We start from the raw sequence: 19,418 nt of genomic DNA, 5'->3' as shown, positions 1-19,418 counted from the left end.
ATGTATTAGATAATGTAATGTAAAATGTAGAACCTTAAAAATACTAACTTTTATAAAATTCCCAAGGCCAGTGGGGTTTGACAATGAAACACTGACCGTATTAAATATACATTTAACATTAAAATATACATTTATTAGACAGACGTCAAGCATTTTCAGTTCCCCAGACCACCACCAGGGGGCGACAGTGTGCACTAACTTCACTACACTGGGGACGCTGGTTGGGGTTTCTGCTTTATGCGAGTTGCACCGGGGACCGAGAACACGTATTTAACCTTGTGCTTTGCTTTTGGTTGGATAATCATCAAGAATCGCCACTTTACTCTTTGAGAAGTACGTCGTAGCAACTGTGGCTAAAGGTAAATTGTAGAAAGTACCCGAGGAGGCGCAGCTGGTTTATCTGCGACTTAGCTAGCTAGTTCGGTGCTATGCTAAGCTAACTTGTTGGCTGCAGGTACTGTGGCTAATGTAGCTTCTTTCATTTCACAGCAGGTGTTGGCTTGTTCACTTACTGTCACTAGATTACAACTAGAATAACATGTCGGTCTCTCCGTGAAGTTGGCTAACCGAGTGAAGCGATTTAAATAAGCTAAGCAAACAAAGAAAGTAAATTGTTGTTAGCGCACTTGCTAGCATTAGCTAATGTTAGTTGACATAAAGAATATGTGAGATAAGACCTGTTGTCTCGGGACGTGCGCACTGTTATTGAGTGTATCTTTACAATAAAGACAACGGGGCACATAATCATACACCTTTTTGTTCCCTTCCATCCAGGTATATTTTATTTTAAGGAGCGTCACACACAGCTGCTGGTCCGTCTCCTCGCGGAGGAAATTTAAAGCCCGTAATGTTCAATCCACACATCCATCAGCAGCAGCAGCAGCAACAACAACAACAACAGCAACAGTTTCACCAGCACCTGCGGCAGCTACAACAACTTTTCCAGCAGCAGCCTCCGCCTCCACCACCTCAGCCGCCTCCCGGGCACCATGTCGGCCACCATCACCACCAGGCACAGCGGTAAGCGTGTTAACTCGAGACCGGGGATCAGGCAGGGCCCTCCGGGTGAGACGTGTGAGTGGCTGTGCGGTAGCTGAGCTTTAAAGCCTGGCCACAACAACACATGACAAGACAGTACGATTCCTGGGATGACTGAAAATGCTTAGGTGTGCAGTATGTTAATTCAACTTGGATATTTGTACAGCTTGCCTGTGAATTAGTCCATTGGTTTAGGGGCGGTCAGTCTAGGCTGTGATTTGTTATTGTTTTATCTGTGAGGTAAACAAAGGAGCAAGAAGCTGTACAACACTGGCATACCTTTATATAAATTGATTGTTATTGTCAAACAGTGTTATGTGTGTCCTTTTATACAAAACATTGGGCTATTGCCATGCTCTGTTATCTGGCCTGCCCAAAGGTAGTGTTGATAAAGTGCAGATCATATAAAACACTTCATTCCCAGATTACTGGCCAACTCCGTTGTACTTAAAATAGGCTTTGAGCCAAAGCTAATATGGAAGGAAAGTGACTTCTGATGAAGGCTAATCCACATCAGAGCCGTTACAGTTACACTTAATCATCATAATCAAGAAAGATATCACGGACAGCTTGTGTTTAAGAGAACATTTGTGTTAAGTCATTTGGCTTTTCACTTGGTATTGTTCTACATTAAGATGTCTTTAGCCGTTTTGTGTGAGGTTATTTCTTGAGAAATGATGCTATATTTTTTTTATTTACTCTTGTTTATTTGTTGTGCAGATCTATTCCTTCCCAGGCAGCTCCTCCCCCCAGGATGGTCAACCTGTGCCAGGCAACCCAGACTACCATCATGGCCCCCAATCCCATGCTGCAGGGGGCCCTACTGATGCAACAGATGCAGGGTGTGGTTTGGATTATAGTGAAAAGCAGTAGAATTTTCATTTGTCATTTTCATAGTGAACGTCTATCTTTCAAGGGGATATAATGTTTTGTTTGCTTATTTTTTTGTCCTCACTCGCGTGTCTGTTCCATGCTTTGCTGTCATGTAGGTAACATGCGGGGCTTCAGGATGGGGGGACAGCAGTTCCGTCAATTCTTCACTCCCGGGTCCAGGTCGTCTCTGCTCGGGCCAGTTCCTATGGGGATGGCCATCAAGTCCCCCATGATGGGATACCCGGGTGGTCGACAGTATCACCCGCATGCCCGCTACTACAATAACAATAACAACACTAGCACCACCACCGCAGCCTCCTCCTCCTCCTCTTCCATCACCTCCGCAGTAATTACATCAGCACCATTATATTGATTATAATCACTGTGTCGGTGTTTTAACGTAGCCCACACTGTGTTTGATATGAAAGCATCAAATCATTGGTCAAGTATAAAACTTCAGCAAATGCTTTCATTGTAATGAAGGAATATATGACCCAAATACAAGAATATAGAGCTACAAATTTAATACCTGGGTTTTGGGCGGTTGATTGGACGTGAAAATCAATCTAAATATGTCTAGAGTTTACATTTTCTGAGCTAATTGATAGGAGCATAAATTCATTGTCTTTGATAGTAAAATGGGTCAGAACTCGGCCTTAACCGGTTGATCAAGCTCTGAAATGATTGTAGTCGCTCTCATTAAATCCAACATTATTTAAGTGCAATTATCAGTTCTTTGTCAACATTCAAAATCAGTTATATGCAGCTCTAAAACTATCTTAATTGTCATGTTAATTTCTCTAAGTCTTTATCTCAGACTTTGATGAATATTTGTAATCCTGTTGTCCGTCTCCTTGTGTAGGACACTGCAGCTCGCCAGCCAGACAGGAAGAGAGACAGCGAGCAGATGGCAGCAGGGAGCACAGACGAGCAACCAGCAGCCAGCAGCACCAATGAAGCCACCGACAAGACTGAAGCAGGTAGCGCTGCACTCCAACCAGCACCGAAACATGCTTATAGGTTACGGTGTTGAATGTGAGATATGAGATCAGTGGTTAACATTTGTTTGTAGATAATGTTTTTTCCTACCTTGTTTGTTTCCATCTCTTTCTACCCACAGACGGTGCTGTAGGAGGAGTGGATGAACCCACACAGCCCTCCGAGGAGCAACTTGAAGAACCTGTAGTCAAGAAGCAGAGGACAGATGGGTAGAGAAAACGTTTCTATAGCCGTGAATGTAGTTCTGCTAGAAAATCTTGACATCCAGTGTTGACCGGTTCAAACAACCTCAAATTATTCTGCAATTTTTCTCTCAGGTCAGAGGAACCCGAAGAACAATGTGGTGTTGAGACCATCACCATTGCAGATACAGAAGTGGAAGTTCCGTCTTTTGAGTGTAACAGCGACGGTGAGGACAGCCAGCCTGAAGGTAAAACCCCACAGCAACCTAGAGTAGATGGTTTGAAATACTTTCACTCATTTAATCTAAATGTAGAGTAGTTTAGGTCAGTTGAGATGAGAACTCGCTGTAATACGCGTTTTCTTCTTTTCCCAGACTGCATCCTTCTGGAAGAAGGATGCTCCACGGGGGGATCAGATGTTGTTGAGGCGCTGGAGGAGAGCAGCGCTGCTGAGGTGAGAGGAGCCTTTATTTAGGATGGTCAGGTCACGGACAAAATACTGTTAACACTAAATGATAGATTTAGAAGTAACCAAATCACAATGGTGGGTCAATGCCGGTTGGCAGTATTTGTCAACCTCTCTGTGTAAAGTATATCTCGGTTAAATGAATGTATGACACTGGATTAACTTCTGGTTTGGGACCTCTCTGTAGGTGCACAGCTGCTTGTCGGCCCCGTCCCCGTCTGGCAAGCTGAGTGAAGATGACTTGCTTTCGGAGGAGATGCCACACGGCAAAGACGCCCCTCTGGCTTCACCCGAGAACCAGGAGGAAGAAGAGGAGGGTGTAGCGGAGGGCAACAACAAGTTCTACTGCTATCTCTGCAGCATTACCTGCTACAACCAGCCAGTAGGTTGCACACACATCAAGATACATAGGAATTGGTGGAATTAGCTCTTTTTTGGGGGGGGGGGGGGGTAAATAGTTGCTGGTGTTTGTTGAGAATGTGGCAAATTGATTTAACTCTTCTATCTTGTTTTTTCAGAACTTCAGGAGTCACATGAACAGTGTTTCCCATCAGCAGAGGATGATGGAGATCCAACACATGAGCAATGCTTGTCTGGTCACTCTGCTGCCCCGAGTGCAGGAGACTCTACAGGAAGCAAACAAAGACGGGTACGTTCGACACTCACGCATATGCGTTTGATTTGTGTTTTTTTTTAATTCTCCCATAATAATAATAATAATAATTATAACTAATGTTCGTCTGTGTTTTCTGCAGAGAAAAGAGGGCGGACTCAAAGCACTGGTGTGCCACCTGTCACACCCACTTCGCCAGTAGCATCACGGACCACCGACGCACCGAGGAGCACAAAGTAAAGCCGCTCACTGACATGGTTTTAAATGCGGAGTTCAGAAAAGCTTTACAACGCGAATAATCCGCAATGATCTCTTCATCTCTCCTCAGCTGGCCAGCAGAACAGCCATCTCCTCCTGCACCGTCTGCAAGAAACACTTCAGGACCTCCCAGATCTTTGTGGAGCACTTGCAGTCCCGGGAGCACAGGCAGAAAGTGGAGAAGGTATCTGTGTTCATAGTGATTTTAAAACCACGACACAACAAGCAAATTAAGATGAAATCAAATATTCATGCTGAACTGGCTGCTGTTCCCTAGCTCCAGGAACAGGAGGGCTGTGAGGCTTTAGGCAAGCTGGACACAGACGGCTTCTCATTGGAAGAGTTGGAGTGCAGCGAGATGGAGGAGGAAAGACTGAACGAACAGGTGATTTGCATATCATTTGTTCTTTGTAATTCCCAATTGACAGTATATGCATTTAATGGCCAGTGAATAACACTTAGAACTCATAGTTGGTGCATGTGTTATCGTATAGTTGTTTACTGTGTCTCTGGTGACCTGCTACAGGAGGACTGGTCCTGCCTTAAAGAAGTGACTTTAAAGGACATGGCCAGTGATGAGCAGTACGACGCTAACACAGTCTACGGTGAGTGACGACCAACTCCAGATTGCTGAATATTTCATTTTGTTGTCTCCCTGCATGTCATCGTTGTTTGGATTTAGCGTCAACATCGGAGTGACGTTTCTTCTTGAATTCTTTTCACCGCAGGGTCCAGTTTTTTTGTTCCAGTTGCAGGTTTTATCTGCAGAATCTGCAACAAGTTTTATCACTTTGACTCTTCTGCCCTGCACGCCCACTGCAAAACAATCAAGCACTTTGAGAACCTCAAGGTTGGTGTTTGATGAACGTTTGAATGTGACGTTACGGTGCATCAATGTCCGTTATCCTTGAGGAATTTCACATTATATTATATTAAATGTGCAGTATTTTCGTATGCTTTCTTCTTCTCAGAAGTACAGAGAGTTGCTGAGTCAAAAGAGTGAAGCTGTTGAGTCTTCCAGAGAGTCTCTCCTCGCTGCAGACAGCCTCAGGCCTGTAACGGGAACCAGCACAGACTGTCCGGTGGAAAATTCCCACTCTGATGATGCCGGTTTAGTGACGAACCTGAACTCCATGCAGCCTATCGTTACACTCAGCCGAGTGGACGTGCAGACGGAAAACCAGCAACGGGAGGAACAAGCAGAACCTGACCAAAACTCCCAGGACTTCATCGGCACCTCAGCGACCAGCACGGGCAACACGGACCAAGAGCTCGGCCTCCACTGCAAGGAGGAAGAGAGCACATCCCAGGTCTCTGTGGGTCTGGAGAGTCCGGCTGAGCTGCCCGATGGTGGCAGAGAGGAACCAGAGCCAGAACCAGAGCCAGAACCAGAGCCAGCAGCTGTTGTAGAGGAGGAGGAGGTGGAGGAGAAGGAGGAGAAGGAGGAGAAGGAGGAGAAGGAGGAGGAGGAGGAGGAGGAGGAGGTGGTAAAGGAGAAGGAGGTGGTGAAGGAGGAGAATGTGGAAGAGGAGGAGGAGGAGGAGGTAATGGAGGAGGAGGAAGTGAAGGAAGCTCCCGCTGTCCCAGGAAAAAAGAAGGCAAAAACCACAACCAAACGCAGGTCAGGGAGGGCCACAAACAGACGCTGAGTCAGAGATGAGATGTGGAAAGAGTGGGAACCCTTAGGACAGGATGTGTCGATATTCGAAGAGGTGCTTTCATGAAACCAAGAAGTGAACAGCCCTGCCTCTCTCCATGTTGGAAAGTCTGAACTAAGCACACACACACACACACACACAAATAGGAAGAACGATGGTACATCATGGTGTAACAGGACATCTTATTTGATGCTCTCCCAGGGTGGGAAATTTAACACCAGCCGGCTATCGCGTACATGTTGAATCAGTGATGGGGGGGTTAAGTATCTTAATATATATATATTTTGTTTTAAAGCAGTACACCATCACAATAATACTTTCTCAAGTAGAATGGGATTGGGACACACTGATGTAAAATTATAGAAGCTAAATTCAGATTTAATTCATACAGTATTTAAGGTGTAGTTTGACATGAGGTTTGTAAACATGCAAAAAAAAGGGAAATATGAGAAATCCATATTATTTTTTTAGGTTATCCCCATCTGCAATTGAAAATCTGGTAATTACTTTCCATGATACTAATTAACTATTAAATAGCTGGAATTTGCTGGTCTGTGAAACTGGCTCCCCACAAAGTTACTTTCCTACCCTGGTGTCCTCAAGGATCAGAATGCTGATTGTCAGATTTGCTAATTCTCTAGCTAGCTAGATGAACGATCGTTAACGTAATGTAACCTACAAGTGGAGACATTTTCAACATTGCTTACATTAGCACATGCTTTTAGCGAGCTGAGATGTAGAATGTGACCGATTTGAAGTATTAGAGCGGGTGGTTTAAAGGGAGTGTGAGGAGGGGACTTTGGCTCGAGTGTTCAGAAATGCTGATCTCAGCTCTGTTCAAAGGCATCTCATTATCCGTTTCATTTTTAGACATTTTTGGATTCCAGTTGATGTCGTGTTTGGCGCACAATAGTTGTGGCCTTCTCACTGAACGGGTGCCAGCAATTGGACATTTTTTTTTGTATAGTTTAATGTTTAAATTGTGTTTTGGATTCAACACGATCTGTAGCAGCTGAATATAGTGTAAAAATGCAGCAAAATGTCTAAAAACACTTTTACATCTGCGCACAATGGAAAAGAAACCCTTGTAGTCATTCTAATGTTAAACTAAAATGATATTCAGCGCAAAAAGCTGCATCATGTGCATTTTGAAATTTGAAAGCTTGTCAATCAAGGCAGGTATATTTAAAAAAAGAAAAGAAAAGTTGCTTTCATTTTCATTGACTGACGATGCTCTTAGTGGTAGTTGCTTGTTTCTTCCAATTTACCATTGCAATGTTTTTTCTTTCTTAATGTTTAGTTTGCTATATACACTGGATAGATGGAATCCCAGCTGACTCAGCAGTCTCACACACAGTAGATTATCTCAGTCACAGGTTCTACAAACGCAGATCTATAGTTCCAACATTTCAGCAGCCACAAGGCCTCAAAGACCGGTGTGTGCTGTTCTGGACACATTTCATTCCTCCATACTAGAGAAGGATATTTTAAACCACACAAGTGGTTGGCTGATGCATGTGGAAACTCAAGAGTGGCGACGGTCACGTGGTTCGTGACGGTCACGTGATTCGTACCGCATCACGTTCTGTCTGAAGGGAACGAGGAAGTGAAGCTACTTTGAGAACAGAGGAGAGCAAAGAGGACACGTAAACAAAGCTGTATGTTTCTTATTGTATTTTTATTCAGCTACTGACTACATTGAGATGAACAAACAGGTGTTGTTTTCTAACTGCTGGAAGTTGTATGTATTTTGGGATTTTTGTTTTCTGTTTTTTTTTTTGGGGGGGGGGGGGGGGTCATTTTAATTTATATTAAAATGTCTGACAATTCCCACTTGATTGACTTCGTTTTGACTTTGTGGCTATTATTTAACTTGCACAAATGCGTATCAGCTCACTTATCCTCAACAGGTTAATAAACACTGCAGCAGATTTAAAGTCATGCTGCAGATCAAACCTAATACACTGGTAGACATCTGTAGTATTGCATATTTACTTTTGGGATGAATCAAACAGGAACGGAGACTAGAGCTATTACAAAGCTGAAACCAAATGGATCAGCACACTACAAAGACTATTTGGCCATGAAGACAGATTCTTAAGATCATGGTCGACTCTAGAGGAATGTTATACAGGTCACTGTCACTGTTTTTAAATGTCTCGTTTCACCCTGGCTTTAGAATTTGTTCCCATGATGTCACAGCTTAACAATCAACACATGCGACTTAGATTTCACTGTAATGGTCCCAGGTGGTGTGCAGCTTGTATAAGAAGCTGCTAGAGACTTCAATCTGCTTAAGGAACCAAACATCAGCACATCACAGTTCAACAAAGGAGAAAAACATGAGGTGACGGAGGAGAAGCAAAATGTCACATCTGCCGATAAAGAAGAATCGGATTGGCATCAACTATGCAGATCAAGGGTCATTGGTACAACAGACAGAAGTAAGGAGTTGAGTCAACTAAATATTTCCATCCCTGTATTTTGATTAACTCAGCCCCCCCCCCCCTCACTCATTTGCAGTCCCCATCGTCTTTATTCAGGTCTTCCTTGCTGGTTGTGGAGGAATCCCCGTCTGCAGGACATGGCTGCTCCTGAGTCTGGGAGCCGAGCAGTTGGGCCCTGAACTCCAGCCTGGCTTCCTGGTTTGACTCCATTAGTTCGTGCAGTTTGCCGTTAAGCGAATCATTCCGATCCTCCAGGTCATCCAGATAGGAGTTGATCTGATCGAGCGTGGAGTTGATGGCTTCGTACTCTGTGGATGTGCAGCAGAGAGATCAGTCATTTCTGTCAGGCAGAGTAAAAAGCGTTTCTTGCAGAGCGTTTCTAGTCTTCAGTGCTGATTGTAAAAATAAATGTTATTCTCATGTGTCTCATGCATAACATGTCAAAATTAGAGTTGATTTAACCCGTGTTAAGATATTACTGCATGTGTATTTAAAGATAACACAAGTGGACTAATGCTGCTTTTTAAGGCCGTTAAAAGTATACAGAAGCTTGCTGATCCATCAGCATTTCGAAAAAGAATCTCACTGTAATAACGTTACTATTATAACGTACGTTACTACAAAGAATGAACACATTAGCGCATTACCTTCGTCCTCGAACTCATCTTCGTCGTTGATACCATCGTCCATTGAGATGTCTGGATCTCCATTTGGTCCAGACATTATGCTCAACAAACTCAATATTAAATATCTAATTAAAGGTTATTTTTCAGACAGTTTGGATAAATCTACAGATTCGCAGAGGTAGTCTCCGACGGTGCTAGCTATCTAGCTAGCTTGACTTGTTGTCATTGGTTAACGGTCAGGTGTTTGTTTACTGAAGTGGTGCATCATGGGAAATATGTGGGCGGGGTTTTAACTTATCAGCAAACATATGCCTGGTAGTAAGAAGAACACTCACTCTGTACATAAATCACGACCGGTAGTGGTGAACATATCCTAAATCTTACAGCTCAAATAATCTTCAAAACGTTATTTTATGTTACTACTACTAGTGCCCTTTTTTCGGATATAGTTAACATTTTAATTTAAAGTGAAAGTCCTGAAAATACGACCAGAGTGGGCCCTCTGTAGTTTTCCTGCTCTCTCATTCCGAGCTGTCAGCTGATGTCAGTCAGCTGACATCAGCGCCTGACATAAACCAATTGAAGTTTATTTTTGCACTCTATAGTCACTTGAACTTACTCAGTTTATTGTCACAATAGCGACAGATACCACATGCATTGACGGGTCTGTGCTATAGCAGCAGATGTATTGTATCCAGTCATATAATACTAGTTTTCTACTTATTTAATTAGTTTCCCTGTGAGTATTACTGTAAACCCCAAGCTTTAACGTTACTCGGGGTGTTCCTTCACCTTCATGACCTTCCTTCGTTTGGCCAGTGGATGGCGCTAACATATCATGCAACAGAGTCTGCGCCAACGACCCACGTGTAGTCATTTCCTGTACGGGTGGGCCTGATCAACACACTGAAAGGTCTGTTTTGAAGTGTTTTTACGCAATGGACGAATTACCCGCGGACCTCAAAGCATTTCTTCGTAACCACCCTTTTCTCCAGCTTACAGACGACAAAAAGGTCAGCGAGCTAAAAACATCACATTACACGAAACGCACTGTTGTGCTAGCCGTATTGCTAGTTTATCACACGAGCCATGCACTGGCCACATGGTCATCTGTCAAATTGTTTGTTTTCATTTTCAGATCAAATGTACTCTGAATGGCCACGAGTTTCCATGCAACCTGACGGAGCTACACAATTTCACTAAAGGGAAGAAATATGAGAAACTGAGTGTAGCAGCAGAGTTCAACTACAGCCAGTATGAACCTCACGTTGTGCCAAGCTCGAAACAACCGTAAGGAGACTCTCACTTTGCACGAGAAACACCTTCCTTATCTTACTTGCAACAGTGGCGATGCTTGTTCAGGAAATGACACAGTGACTCACTCGGAAATGGGCTGAATGTGTGAAGCTAATCTGCACTTGTGTAATTGTCTCTTGTCTGTTTTCCAGCAAGCAGCTCTTCTGTAAACTGACCCTCAGACACCTCAACCGGCAGCCACACCATGTCCTGAGACATGTCAACGGGAAACGCTTCAAGAAAGCCCTCTCCAAATGTCAGTGCATCTCTCATAATACATGCATGGCACTTTGTTTCTGTTTGTTTCACTACCGAAGGCCCACATCACATAGACTTTCTGTCAGGAAGGAAATCACAGCTATCTCGTGTGTATATAAAAATGTATATCCGGCTGAACACAATCGTTCTAAATGTCCTTGATCAATATTTTCAAACATGTTTTTGGATTTTTTCTATCATCCAGGCAGTTATCAAGTCACAATAGTCACGTAGAGTTTGGATTTCATACTGATGGACATGTAGTATTGCTTCGTTTCTTATCAGTTTTTCCCATGATAATATTACTTAACAGTAGTCTTCATGAAGCTATACGGTTGTTTTCACACAGATCGGAAACCCTTACAATGTTCCATCAGTATTCTCACCATGCAGTCCATGTCCACCGCAGATAAGTTGGACAATTCACACCGTCAACTCGATCACTGACATGACTGTCTCATTCCTGCTCTAGATGAAGAGTGTGTGAAGCAAGGGATAGAGTTCGTTCCAGCCAGACTGAAACAGAAAAGGCCCAAAGAGACCAGAGAAGAGGTCAGTCGGGGGAAGCCCTCAAAACAAGGGAGTAAGTCGTGGGAACCCTCATCCAGCGACGATGACCACAGCGACTCAGAAGACAGCATGAGTGACCTCTACCCTGGTCAGTGTCCCGAGTGCACACACTGTAGACATCCCTGTCCACTTTTTATTATGTCTCGACTGCGTGTCATGATGGTTCGCTCCAGGCAAAACCAAGTTTATCTTGTACTTGTAGAAAAGCAGCTTGACTTTGCTGTGCCATGTGTTTCCACAGCGACTATGTTCACCGTAAAAAATGAGGCTGAAGAAAGTATGGCGGGGGACGGAAATGTGGGGGAAGACGACTTCAAGACCGATGAAGGGGAGGAAATGGAAGTGGATAAGCAGGTGCTGCAGAAACGGAAGAAGGTCTGTATTAATATGAAATCACATTTTTCATGTGGAATCGATGAAAATAGCTCGCACCTATGAAATGTATATTTCCATGACTGACATTGATGCTATCATATTTATGTCTTTCAGGAACAGGGCGGTGGTTTACAGAAGAAATTCAGAAAAAACAACTGGAAATCAGGGCGTAAGAAACATGAAAAAATTGCAAATGGAAAGTAAAAAGCAAAGCCGTGTTCATACAGTATTTTTATAACTGGTAATTTGTCAGAGAGCAACTTCTAAGTTTGGAGTAGTATTCCTGTCTGAGCCAGCCTGACCTGGTGAACATCCAGTAGAGTTTTCATATTTTCAACATATGAAAGATTGTCCGTTTGCCAAGTTGTGATGTTGCAATGTTCCAAAGAGGCTGGTTTATGTGACATAATGTTGACTGGATAAGTATTGTCTGGTTTGTCCATGTGTGCTCGTATGAAATACAACTCAATTTGGATCTGCAAACATTGTGGTTTTTTGGTTGTTGTTTTTTAACCATAATAAGCATAAAATGGATAAAAAAGTAAGACAGACCTTTATAAACAGAAACTATGTCAAGAGAAGTACTATTTATAAAAAAAAAAAAAACTTTTAATTTGTGAATTTTACAAGAAAGAAATGTAGCCTGACATGCATCTACATTTAGTACATCTATTGCATACATAATTACTCATGAGGTGTAGACATTTCTCACACAGGACTATGTAGTCTATACTAATAGATTATAAAGTAGCTGAAGGTACAGCATGAAAAACAACCACCTGACTGCTGCAGTCGGTAATTGCTGATGTGGCTGGCAAACAGTTCAGACAGCTATATCAGAAATTACGGCAGCTTCTTGACGGGACTGTCGAGAAAGACTTTCTGTGTCTTTGGGCTCTACAGTTAACAAGCCATGAGGCCCCTTTTTACACCTCCATCCCAATTCCCTTCACGTAGCTCTGCTCTCTTGTTGCAGTTATGTTTATCATCTTCACACCAACATCATCACCAGCAGCCAAATATCTGTGCGTACATTATGAGGCATTTGTAGTTAGCTGGAGGCAAAAAGTTAATAAACTGTACACCTTCAGTATGGGAAATTGGGAACAGACGGTGTTAGACAGTGATTACCATCATCATCAAAACCCTGAATGAGGGAACATCTTGTTCTCACCTCCAGAGTGTCAGAGAAATGACGCTTCCCCAACACGTTACCAAGACACTTATGTTGGTTTTCCCTCAAGTTATTATTCATCTATAGATTTTTTGGGCAAGTTGTAGAAATTAAACAAAGTGTGAGCATTAAGTTTCTGTGTTAAAACCTGTTGAGTGATCTGTTTCAGTAGTAGGCTACAGCGCCTGTGTGAAAAGGACTGCCATTTATTTGTTCATTCATCCATTTACACATTCAATTATTTCATATTTCCATAAAGGGCAGTCAAATTAATATAAAAATAATTAATAAATATATTAAAATAATTTGAATGCTTGACAATCAGCTTTACAGTCAAGTTGGTGCACGCACAATAAAGAATTTGCCTTAATATAATGGTGCATAACAACAAACACAGTAAGAGAAAAGGAAAATCAAGTAGTCAAGAATCATAAATTTAAAAAAAGTTATACTTCAAATATCAAAAGATATGTGAAATATGTTTGTTTTTTATTGAAAAGAGCTGTTAAGTAGAGTAGCGTGAACTAAATGTGTTGGCTTTGTCATTTTTATTTAAGTGAAGGACTAAGAGACCCAATAATAACCAATTTAAGAGACAAGGAACGCACATCTGTCACGAAAGTACAGCCATCTATAAACTCTGCACGGATTGCATGAGTGCGTGCAGCATTTGTAAGGTTGAACATGAACATGTGCACCAAATTATAGTTAAAAAAATGAATTCAGGTCGGTACCACCTGTAGTATTGTGCCTGTTTTCATGTGTACACGCCGAAAACAAGCCCCTGGACGGATCAGTATACGTGGCATGCAGCGGTTGCAGTACCATCTAGGGGGGCTCTGTCTCTCTCGGCTAATCGCGGGGCATTGTGGGAGCGGAGGCGGCCTTTTCTCTGCGTACAGGCGGTCGGGAAATCTTCAAGTAAATAACGTTTAACGGGGGGAGGAGCAGTCCTTAGTGCAGCCTGCGACAAAACAACACATTAGAACTGTGTTGCGCTGAGCTTTCACTATTAAAAAGCGTATTATTACACAAATATGGGACAGGAGGATCTCATGAACACAGCCGAAGACGTGGCGGACCAGGTAACTTCGATTTTGAGCACGGCTAGTTAACGCTAGCCGCTGTTAGCATGGTAGCTGCTAACTAGTTTCTCTGAGAATGTAGAGAGAGAGAGAGAGAGAGTGTTTCCTCTGACGCCTTTCATTTATATTTCTACAAACCCACAGCAGATAGCTGACCGCATTAACGTGACATTTGATTAATTTGCTCGTGTTTTTATTTTTGTGTGACACATATTGTAGCGGTTTGTGTGCTGTCATGTGTCTCCAGATGGATTAGCTAGCATTATTTATTCACGCCGACAAAAGTGAAACTGACATTTGTTTGGGAACGACCAACCTAGCAAACAATAACTGGTGCAAATATGGAGGGCTGCATCATTATGCCAACTAGTTAGCTTGTCGTACAGCATCTCAGCCAGACAGCAGTTGTGAAATCAGCTTAGCCTCCAAGTTATGGGCTAACGGCTATTTGTCAATTTGTGTCTCGACACCCTAATTGCTTGGCATTGCTTGTGGCTTAGGGTTGCGTAGTATCTCTAAATAAGAGACGCATTTGTTTTTTCTTAAACTTAGTATCTGCTTGTGGCCTTGACAGAGCTGCCCCACCACACAGCTCACCCCCAAAAACCTGGACTTTCACTTTATTTTACATTCCAAAGATGCCTTTTATGTCTGTGTCTCTCTGAGGGTTTTTCATGTACTGGTGTGACGACAGGAAATTCACTGAGAAGCTGAGATTTCAGGATCAGATTACAGGTCTGCCTGTGACCCCATGTTGCAACGTAGACTGTGAAAAAAGCCCCAGATATTTGTTTTTTTGTGTCCTTTGTAACGTTACCTTCTGTCATTTGAAAAGTACTGTCATCTGGCTCATAACAGGCTTCATGGTGTTGTGTCTTTTGCAGGACTGGACAGACTTTTTAAATGTTCTCTGTATCCTTTGAAGAGTACTGTTAGTCCTGGAGTCAGTTCTGTCTATACATCTTTATTGTAGTGGAGTGGAGTGGAGTGCTGGGTATTGTAAAGCATTCGGAAAAAGGGAAGTGACACGTCTCGCTTTATTTGCTTTGTAAAAAGCTCTGCTAAGGGGTCCTGAGCATGTTACTTGCTCCAAAATGGTCTATTTCCAGACTGTTGCAGGGACCTCGGGCCTGTTTGGATTGGCTCACACGTCGTCCATTCATGTCCCACATAGCACTCGTAGTGGGAGTTGGTGGACGCTGATTGGCTGCCGAGGTTTCACAGTGCTGATGTGGACTGCTGAGTAGGCGGGGCAGGGTGCTGCACCTCTACTGGGTCACTGTACTATCTGAGGATCCATTCATTAATTATGATTAAGAGAAGATCACATGGTATTCTCTTTCTTTTGTGTGTGTGTAGACATTCAGTGTACTTCAACTCATAATAACACAAGAAGCGTTTGGCATTGTAGCAGTGATGCGGAGTCAGAATATTATTATTTAAAGGAGTCTTCAGGGGGCTTTTGTTAAAATTCAGCTATGTGTGTTACAGCTTGGTGACACAGTAATGAGGTTTCTTGGTTATGCAAGCTCAGGAACGCCTCACAAACCACATCCTTTGACTGTTCTTTACACTTCAAGCCACCGTTTTTTCTCGTCAATCATTTCTTCCCTTCCTTCTCTCTGTTGCGCAGTTCCTGAGGATAACCAAACAGTATCTGCCCCACCTGGCGCGCCTGTGCCTCATCAGCACCTTCCTGGAAGATGGCATCCGCATGTGGTTCCAGTGGAACGAGCAGAGGGACTACATCGAGGTTACCTGGAGCTGTGGCTACTTCCTGGCCACCTTCTTTGTGCTGCTGAACCTCATAGGACAGCTGGGTGAGTGACTGGGAGGCAGTGCATTGTCGGGTTACGGTCCGGACACAACACGAGTCACCTCAGAGTTCACGGTAGCAAGTTGCATGTTTTTGTGGCGTTACTGGGTGGTGTGTGTGACATAAAAACTGGAGTAAATCAAACGGCTATTGCTAGAAGTGTGCTCAGTCCGTTTCAGCCACATAGTGTCTACAGTTAGCAGAAAGTTGTGCAATAGATTGATACAAACACAGAACTTTACTTTTTGCTTATATACCATCTTGCTGATTAGAGAGCGCAGGGGGGGGGGGCAGACAAGACTAGTTGAAGGAAGCCAAGAGGCAGCCCACTTGTCCACGAATCAGTTGCAGTGTTTTGTGAAAATGCATCCCTGAGCTCCTTGAACTTTGAAGCAAATTGGCTGTAAGTCTAGACATTTGCACACTGTTGAAGGCATCACCCAAAGTGTAGCAGAAGATAATGTCAAGATGTCAGGTTCTGTTCTGGTCCTGTGAGAACCAGAATATAAAGCTACATTAGCCGGGTTTCCCGTCCTATATTTTTATGCCCTTTTTTTGTAAATATTGCATTAGAAAAGCTGCATAGGTACGGCAAAATACATTAAAGCTTCCTCCATGCAAGCTGCAGCTGGGTTTCTTTGCTCAAAACCAGTTGAACGTCTCTGCAAAAAACAGATTATGCTAAAGTACACAAGTGAAATTTGTTGTTTTACTCTATTACATTTTAACACAAACAGTGTGTTGCTGCCATAATGACCACATCTCTTTGTGTGTCCTAACAGGTGGTTGTGTCCTCATCCTTAGTAGAAATTTTGTACAGTATGCCTGCTTTGGACTATTTGGCATCATAGCGCTACAGGTAAGAACAATCGAGTTACAATGACACTTTTGATTTACACGAGCAATGTGTCTTTCTGCATCTGATCAGGAATGTCTTTTTTTCCACCAGACTGTTGCATACAGCATTTTATGGGACCTCAAATTTTTGATGAGGTAAGTGTCTCTTTGTAGGTGGTTTCTGCTCTCGTTCTTTATTTATTTCACTGCTTATGATCACAGATGAGAAGTGTCTTGTTGACTTTGACAGCATGCAGGGCTTTTTCTGCAGCATTGGACATTTTAATTTGCTATGGTAGTTGAGGAGGAAGCTGTTTAGCTGTGAAGCAGACACCAACAATTACTGTCAACAAGACCTGTGATTTATTTAAACATCAACAAGACAGATGAGTCATCGGCCATCAGAGAAATCCCTTAAATACAGTCCTACATTGTAGTGTTTCTGTGTCTGCCTTAGTGTACTTTTTAGTCTTTATGCTGTTGATTGTTAATATGAACTTTGACTGACTGCAGGTCTGTCCTAAAATAACCATCCTCTCTCTCCCCTCTCCCAGAAACCTCGCCCTCGGAGGAGGTCTGCTGCTGCTGCTGGCCGAGTCTCGCTCGGAAGGGAAGAGCATGTTTGCTGGAGTCCCCTCCATGGGGGAGAGTTCGCCAAAGCAGTACATGCAGCTGGGTGGTCGAGTACTGCTCGTGCTCATGTTCATGACTCTGCTGCACTTTGACTCCAACTTCTTCTCTGTGAGTACTGACAACAACACAGATGGTTATTTCATCATTAAGTCACGACCAATGCTACGCCACCACTACTTACGGACATACTACAAAGCTATTAGATGCAGGCGTAAATGAAAAATGTAACAATTTGGAAAGTAAAGGTATTTGCTTCCTTGTCTAGCGATAGATGAGAAGATCGATGCCACAAAATAGGCTAAGCTAATATCATTTTTTATAATTGGCACAAAGAAAGGAAACGGCTATCCAGGCTCTAACAAAATCCACCTGACTAACACCTTTTTAAAGCTCACTTACTAACACAATACATCTTGTTCGTTTCAAGGTATTATATGCAGGAATTCCCTAAAAACAATGCATAGATTGATACAAAAACAATCCTTTTCAATCATCACTTATGACCCACTAGAAGTGTGTGGCGGTGTCTTAATCTACAGGGACCCTCTTATTTTGCTGTGTTTAGGGCGTTGCTGGGCAAAGAGACTTTGGGTGTGTAACCCCCAGCCAATAAGCAGCCTGCAGCCTGTTCTCATTCCCAGGTCAAATACAGCCGCTTTGGCACACCCCTCGGCATCTGATACCGTGGCACAAGGCACCCTTTAGCAACTGTATGACACAAAGCGGCAGAGAACAGGTTGTTACACAGCTGTGAGTTTATTGTGCTCGTTTTCCCCCTGCTATACGTCTCTCTCCTCTACTGCCTGAGGAGTGGCTGCTATTGGTGTGTCAATTTCACCAAGCGGACAATCATTCAAAATCTGTCAATCTGTGACGTGATGAACATATACTGTAAGGTGCACATCTTCACCCGCCTACTTGTAACTTTCACTCACAGATCCTGCAGAACATGGTTGGAACTGCACTCATCATCCTGGTGGCCATAGGCTTCAAAACCAAGCTGGCGGCGTTGACCCTCGTCGTGTGGCTTCTGGCCATCAACGTCTACTTCAACGCCTTCTGGACCGTCCCCGCCTACAAGCCCATGCACGACTTCCTCAAGTACGACTTCTTCCAGACCACCTCGGTCATCGGCGGTCTGCTGTTAGTGGTGGCGCTCGGACCTGGCGGAGTGTCCATGGATGAGAAAAAGAAAGAGTGGTAGGCCGAGGGGGGGTTAACGATGAGAGGATTGCGCAGCACCACTAACTTCCCCCACCGACCGGGACTCAAAGACCTTCCCTCCTCCAGTTCCTCCCACCAGGGTACACCGTTTGGTTTTTTTTCTAGTTTATTTTTTATTAATCCACCCACACCACCTCACCCATCTATGGACTATTTGTTTTTCTATTTTACATCATACATAATGCCAGATCTTTTTCCATATCAACAAGAAAGAAAGTCGTGTGTATTTCAAAGTGCAAGATATACAAGTGATGATTTAAAAACAACAAAAGTTACTTTGTTCTGTGTGCAGAAGGGATGGAAATAACTTATTGTATTTTATGGGTATTATGCCATGAGTTATAATAGATTAACGTTCATATTTTCTGAGTAAATCCAACAGTTTGCCGAACTTGGGCACTGATTTGACAGCAACTCGCCTTGACTCTCCAGGTTTCATCTCTCCTGTTTTCTGTCCTCTGACACTGTAGCCTTTCAAATGATTTCACACCTTCAATCTCAACTGACTTGTTCATGGGGAGTTGAATCGGGGGGGGGGGGGGGGACATGTTCATTGTGTACAAATTGGTGGGTTGCAGTCGTGCTTGATTGACAGTTTCAACAGAATTGTTCCAGGACTTGTTATTTGGCATTTTGTACTGTACGTCTTTGGCAGATACTAGTGAGCTGTATGTGATCGGGGGTAATGAGGGTGGGAGGCTCAACGTTTATGAAACACCGTAATCTGCGATCTAGAAAAGCAAAGAGGACTTAGCCGAGTCAATAGATATCCGGACTTGCTCAGTGTTTTTTGCCCTGTGTAAGAAATTTAAAAAATATTCAGTGTATTGATTTCAAAAGTTTATATTGTATTTTTGATCATTTGTTTATTGATTTTGGAACGTCGTGGCGAAGAAATAAAAATTTAAAAATACAAACTGTCTCGGTCAAGGTTTTTAGCCCGTATGATAGACCAGATATTCACATTAATGTGAATCCACCACAGAAGAA

At 43.1% G+C, this 19,418-nt stretch overlaps 4 protein-coding genes across 5 annotated transcripts; 3 read left to right on the top strand and 1 right to left on the bottom strand.

The window, feature by feature from the left end:
- The first annotated feature begins 200 nt into the window (after positions 1–200).
- ciz1a (cdkn1a interacting zinc finger protein 1a) lies at positions 201–8,585 on the top strand. Of its 2 annotated transcripts, none has more exons than XM_076086755.1 (16): positions 201–359; positions 775–1,020; positions 1,759–1,880; positions 2,028–2,257; positions 2,774–2,891; positions 3,032–3,119; positions 3,228–3,340; positions 3,467–3,546; positions 3,746–3,940; positions 4,077–4,207; positions 4,314–4,407; positions 4,500–4,613; positions 4,707–4,814; positions 4,956–5,034; positions 5,158–5,279; positions 5,401–8,585. In XM_076086755.1, exons 2-16 carry the CDS (start codon positions 848–850, stop codon positions 6,076–6,078), a joined length of 2,445 nt encoding a protein of 814 aa, XP_075942870.1. In that variant the 5' UTR covers positions 201–359; positions 775–847; the 3' UTR covers positions 6,079–8,585. The 2 variants fall into 2 exon arrangements, with proteins under 2 accessions (XP_075942870.1, XP_075942871.1); XM_076086756.1 differs by having other exon boundaries at positions 212–333.
- On the bottom strand, positions 7,884–9,411 carry bbln (bublin coiled coil protein). Its single transcript, XM_076086759.1, has 2 exons — positions 9,182–9,411; positions 7,884–8,842 (listed from the first exon to the last, which is right to left on the bottom strand). The coding sequence occupies exons 1-2, from the start codon at positions 9,255–9,257 to the stop codon at positions 8,601–8,603; spliced, it is 318 nt and encodes a 105-aa protein (XP_075942874.1). The 5' UTR covers positions 9,258–9,411; the 3' UTR covers positions 7,884–8,600.
- A 367-nt stretch (positions 9,412–9,778) lies between these two features.
- On the top strand, positions 9,779–12,144 carry surf2 (surfeit 2). The gene is made up of 6 exons (XM_076086757.1): positions 9,779–10,173; positions 10,299–10,450; positions 10,609–10,712; positions 11,187–11,372; positions 11,526–11,659; positions 11,774–12,144. The coding sequence occupies exons 1-6, from the start codon at positions 10,099–10,101 to the stop codon at positions 11,861–11,863; spliced, it is 741 nt and encodes a 246-aa protein (XP_075942872.1). The 5' UTR covers positions 9,779–10,098; the 3' UTR covers positions 11,864–12,144.
- Positions 12,145–13,698: 1,554 nt separating this feature from the next.
- Positions 13,699–19,345, top strand: surf4 (surfeit 4). The gene is made up of 6 exons (XM_076086754.1): positions 13,699–13,918; positions 15,552–15,738; positions 16,517–16,593; positions 16,684–16,727; positions 17,126–17,312; positions 18,142–19,345. Exons 1-6 carry the CDS (start codon positions 13,871–13,873, stop codon positions 18,406–18,408), a joined length of 810 nt encoding a protein of 269 aa, XP_075942869.1. The 5' UTR covers positions 13,699–13,870; the 3' UTR covers positions 18,409–19,345.
- The last annotated feature ends 73 nt before the right edge of the window (positions 19,346–19,418 follow it).

This window comes from Anarhichas minor, unplaced genomic scaffold (genome assembly GCF_050575085.1).
Source record: "Anarhichas minor isolate MPS153535 unplaced genomic scaffold, ASM5057508v1 ptg000002l, whole genome shotgun sequence".
In the NCBI taxonomy this organism is placed as follows: Eukaryota; Metazoa; Chordata; class Actinopteri; order Perciformes; family Anarhichadidae; genus Anarhichas; species Anarhichas minor.
The sequence above is the reverse complement of the archived record's forward strand: the minus strand, read 5'-3'. Positions and strand labels throughout refer to the sequence as shown.

Coding starts and splice junctions, on each gene's coding strand:
- bbln (XM_076086759.1), bottom strand. CDS start 9,257: ATGTCTGGACCAAATGGAGATCCAGACATCTCAATGGACGATGGTATC. Junction 8,843..9,181: donor AGATGAGTTCGAGGACGAAG/GTAATGCGCTAA, acceptor GCACATCCACAG/AGTACGAAGCCATCAACTCC.
- surf4 (XM_076086754.1), top strand. CDS start 13,871: ATGGGACAGGAGGATCTCATGAACACAGCCGAAGACGTGGCGGACCAG. Junction 13,919..15,551: donor CCGAAGACGTGGCGGACCAG/GTAACTTCGATT, acceptor TCTGTTGCGCAG/TTCCTGAGGATAACCAAACA. Junction 15,739..16,516: donor GAACCTCATAGGACAGCTGG/GTGAGTGACTGG, acceptor GTGTCCTAACAG/GTGGTTGTGTCCTCATCCTT.
- ciz1a (XM_076086755.1), top strand. CDS start 848: ATGTTCAATCCACACATCCATCAGCAGCAGCAGCAGCAACAACAACAA. Junction 1,881..2,027: donor ACTGATGCAACAGATGCAGG/GTGTGGTTTGGA, acceptor GCTGTCATGTAG/GTAACATGCGGGGCTTCAGG. Junction 2,892..3,031: donor CACCGACAAGACTGAAGCAG/GTAGCGCTGCAC, acceptor TTCTACCCACAG/ACGGTGCTGTAGGAGGAGTG.
- surf2 (XM_076086757.1), top strand. CDS start 10,099: ATGGACGAATTACCCGCGGACCTCAAAGCATTTCTTCGTAACCACCCT. Junction 10,174..10,298: donor AGCTTACAGACGACAAAAAG/GTCAGCGAGCTA, acceptor TTTCATTTTCAG/ATCAAATGTACTCTGAATGG. Junction 10,451..10,608: donor GTGCCAAGCTCGAAACAACC/GTAAGGAGACTC, acceptor TCTGTTTTCCAG/CAAGCAGCTCTTCTGTAAAC.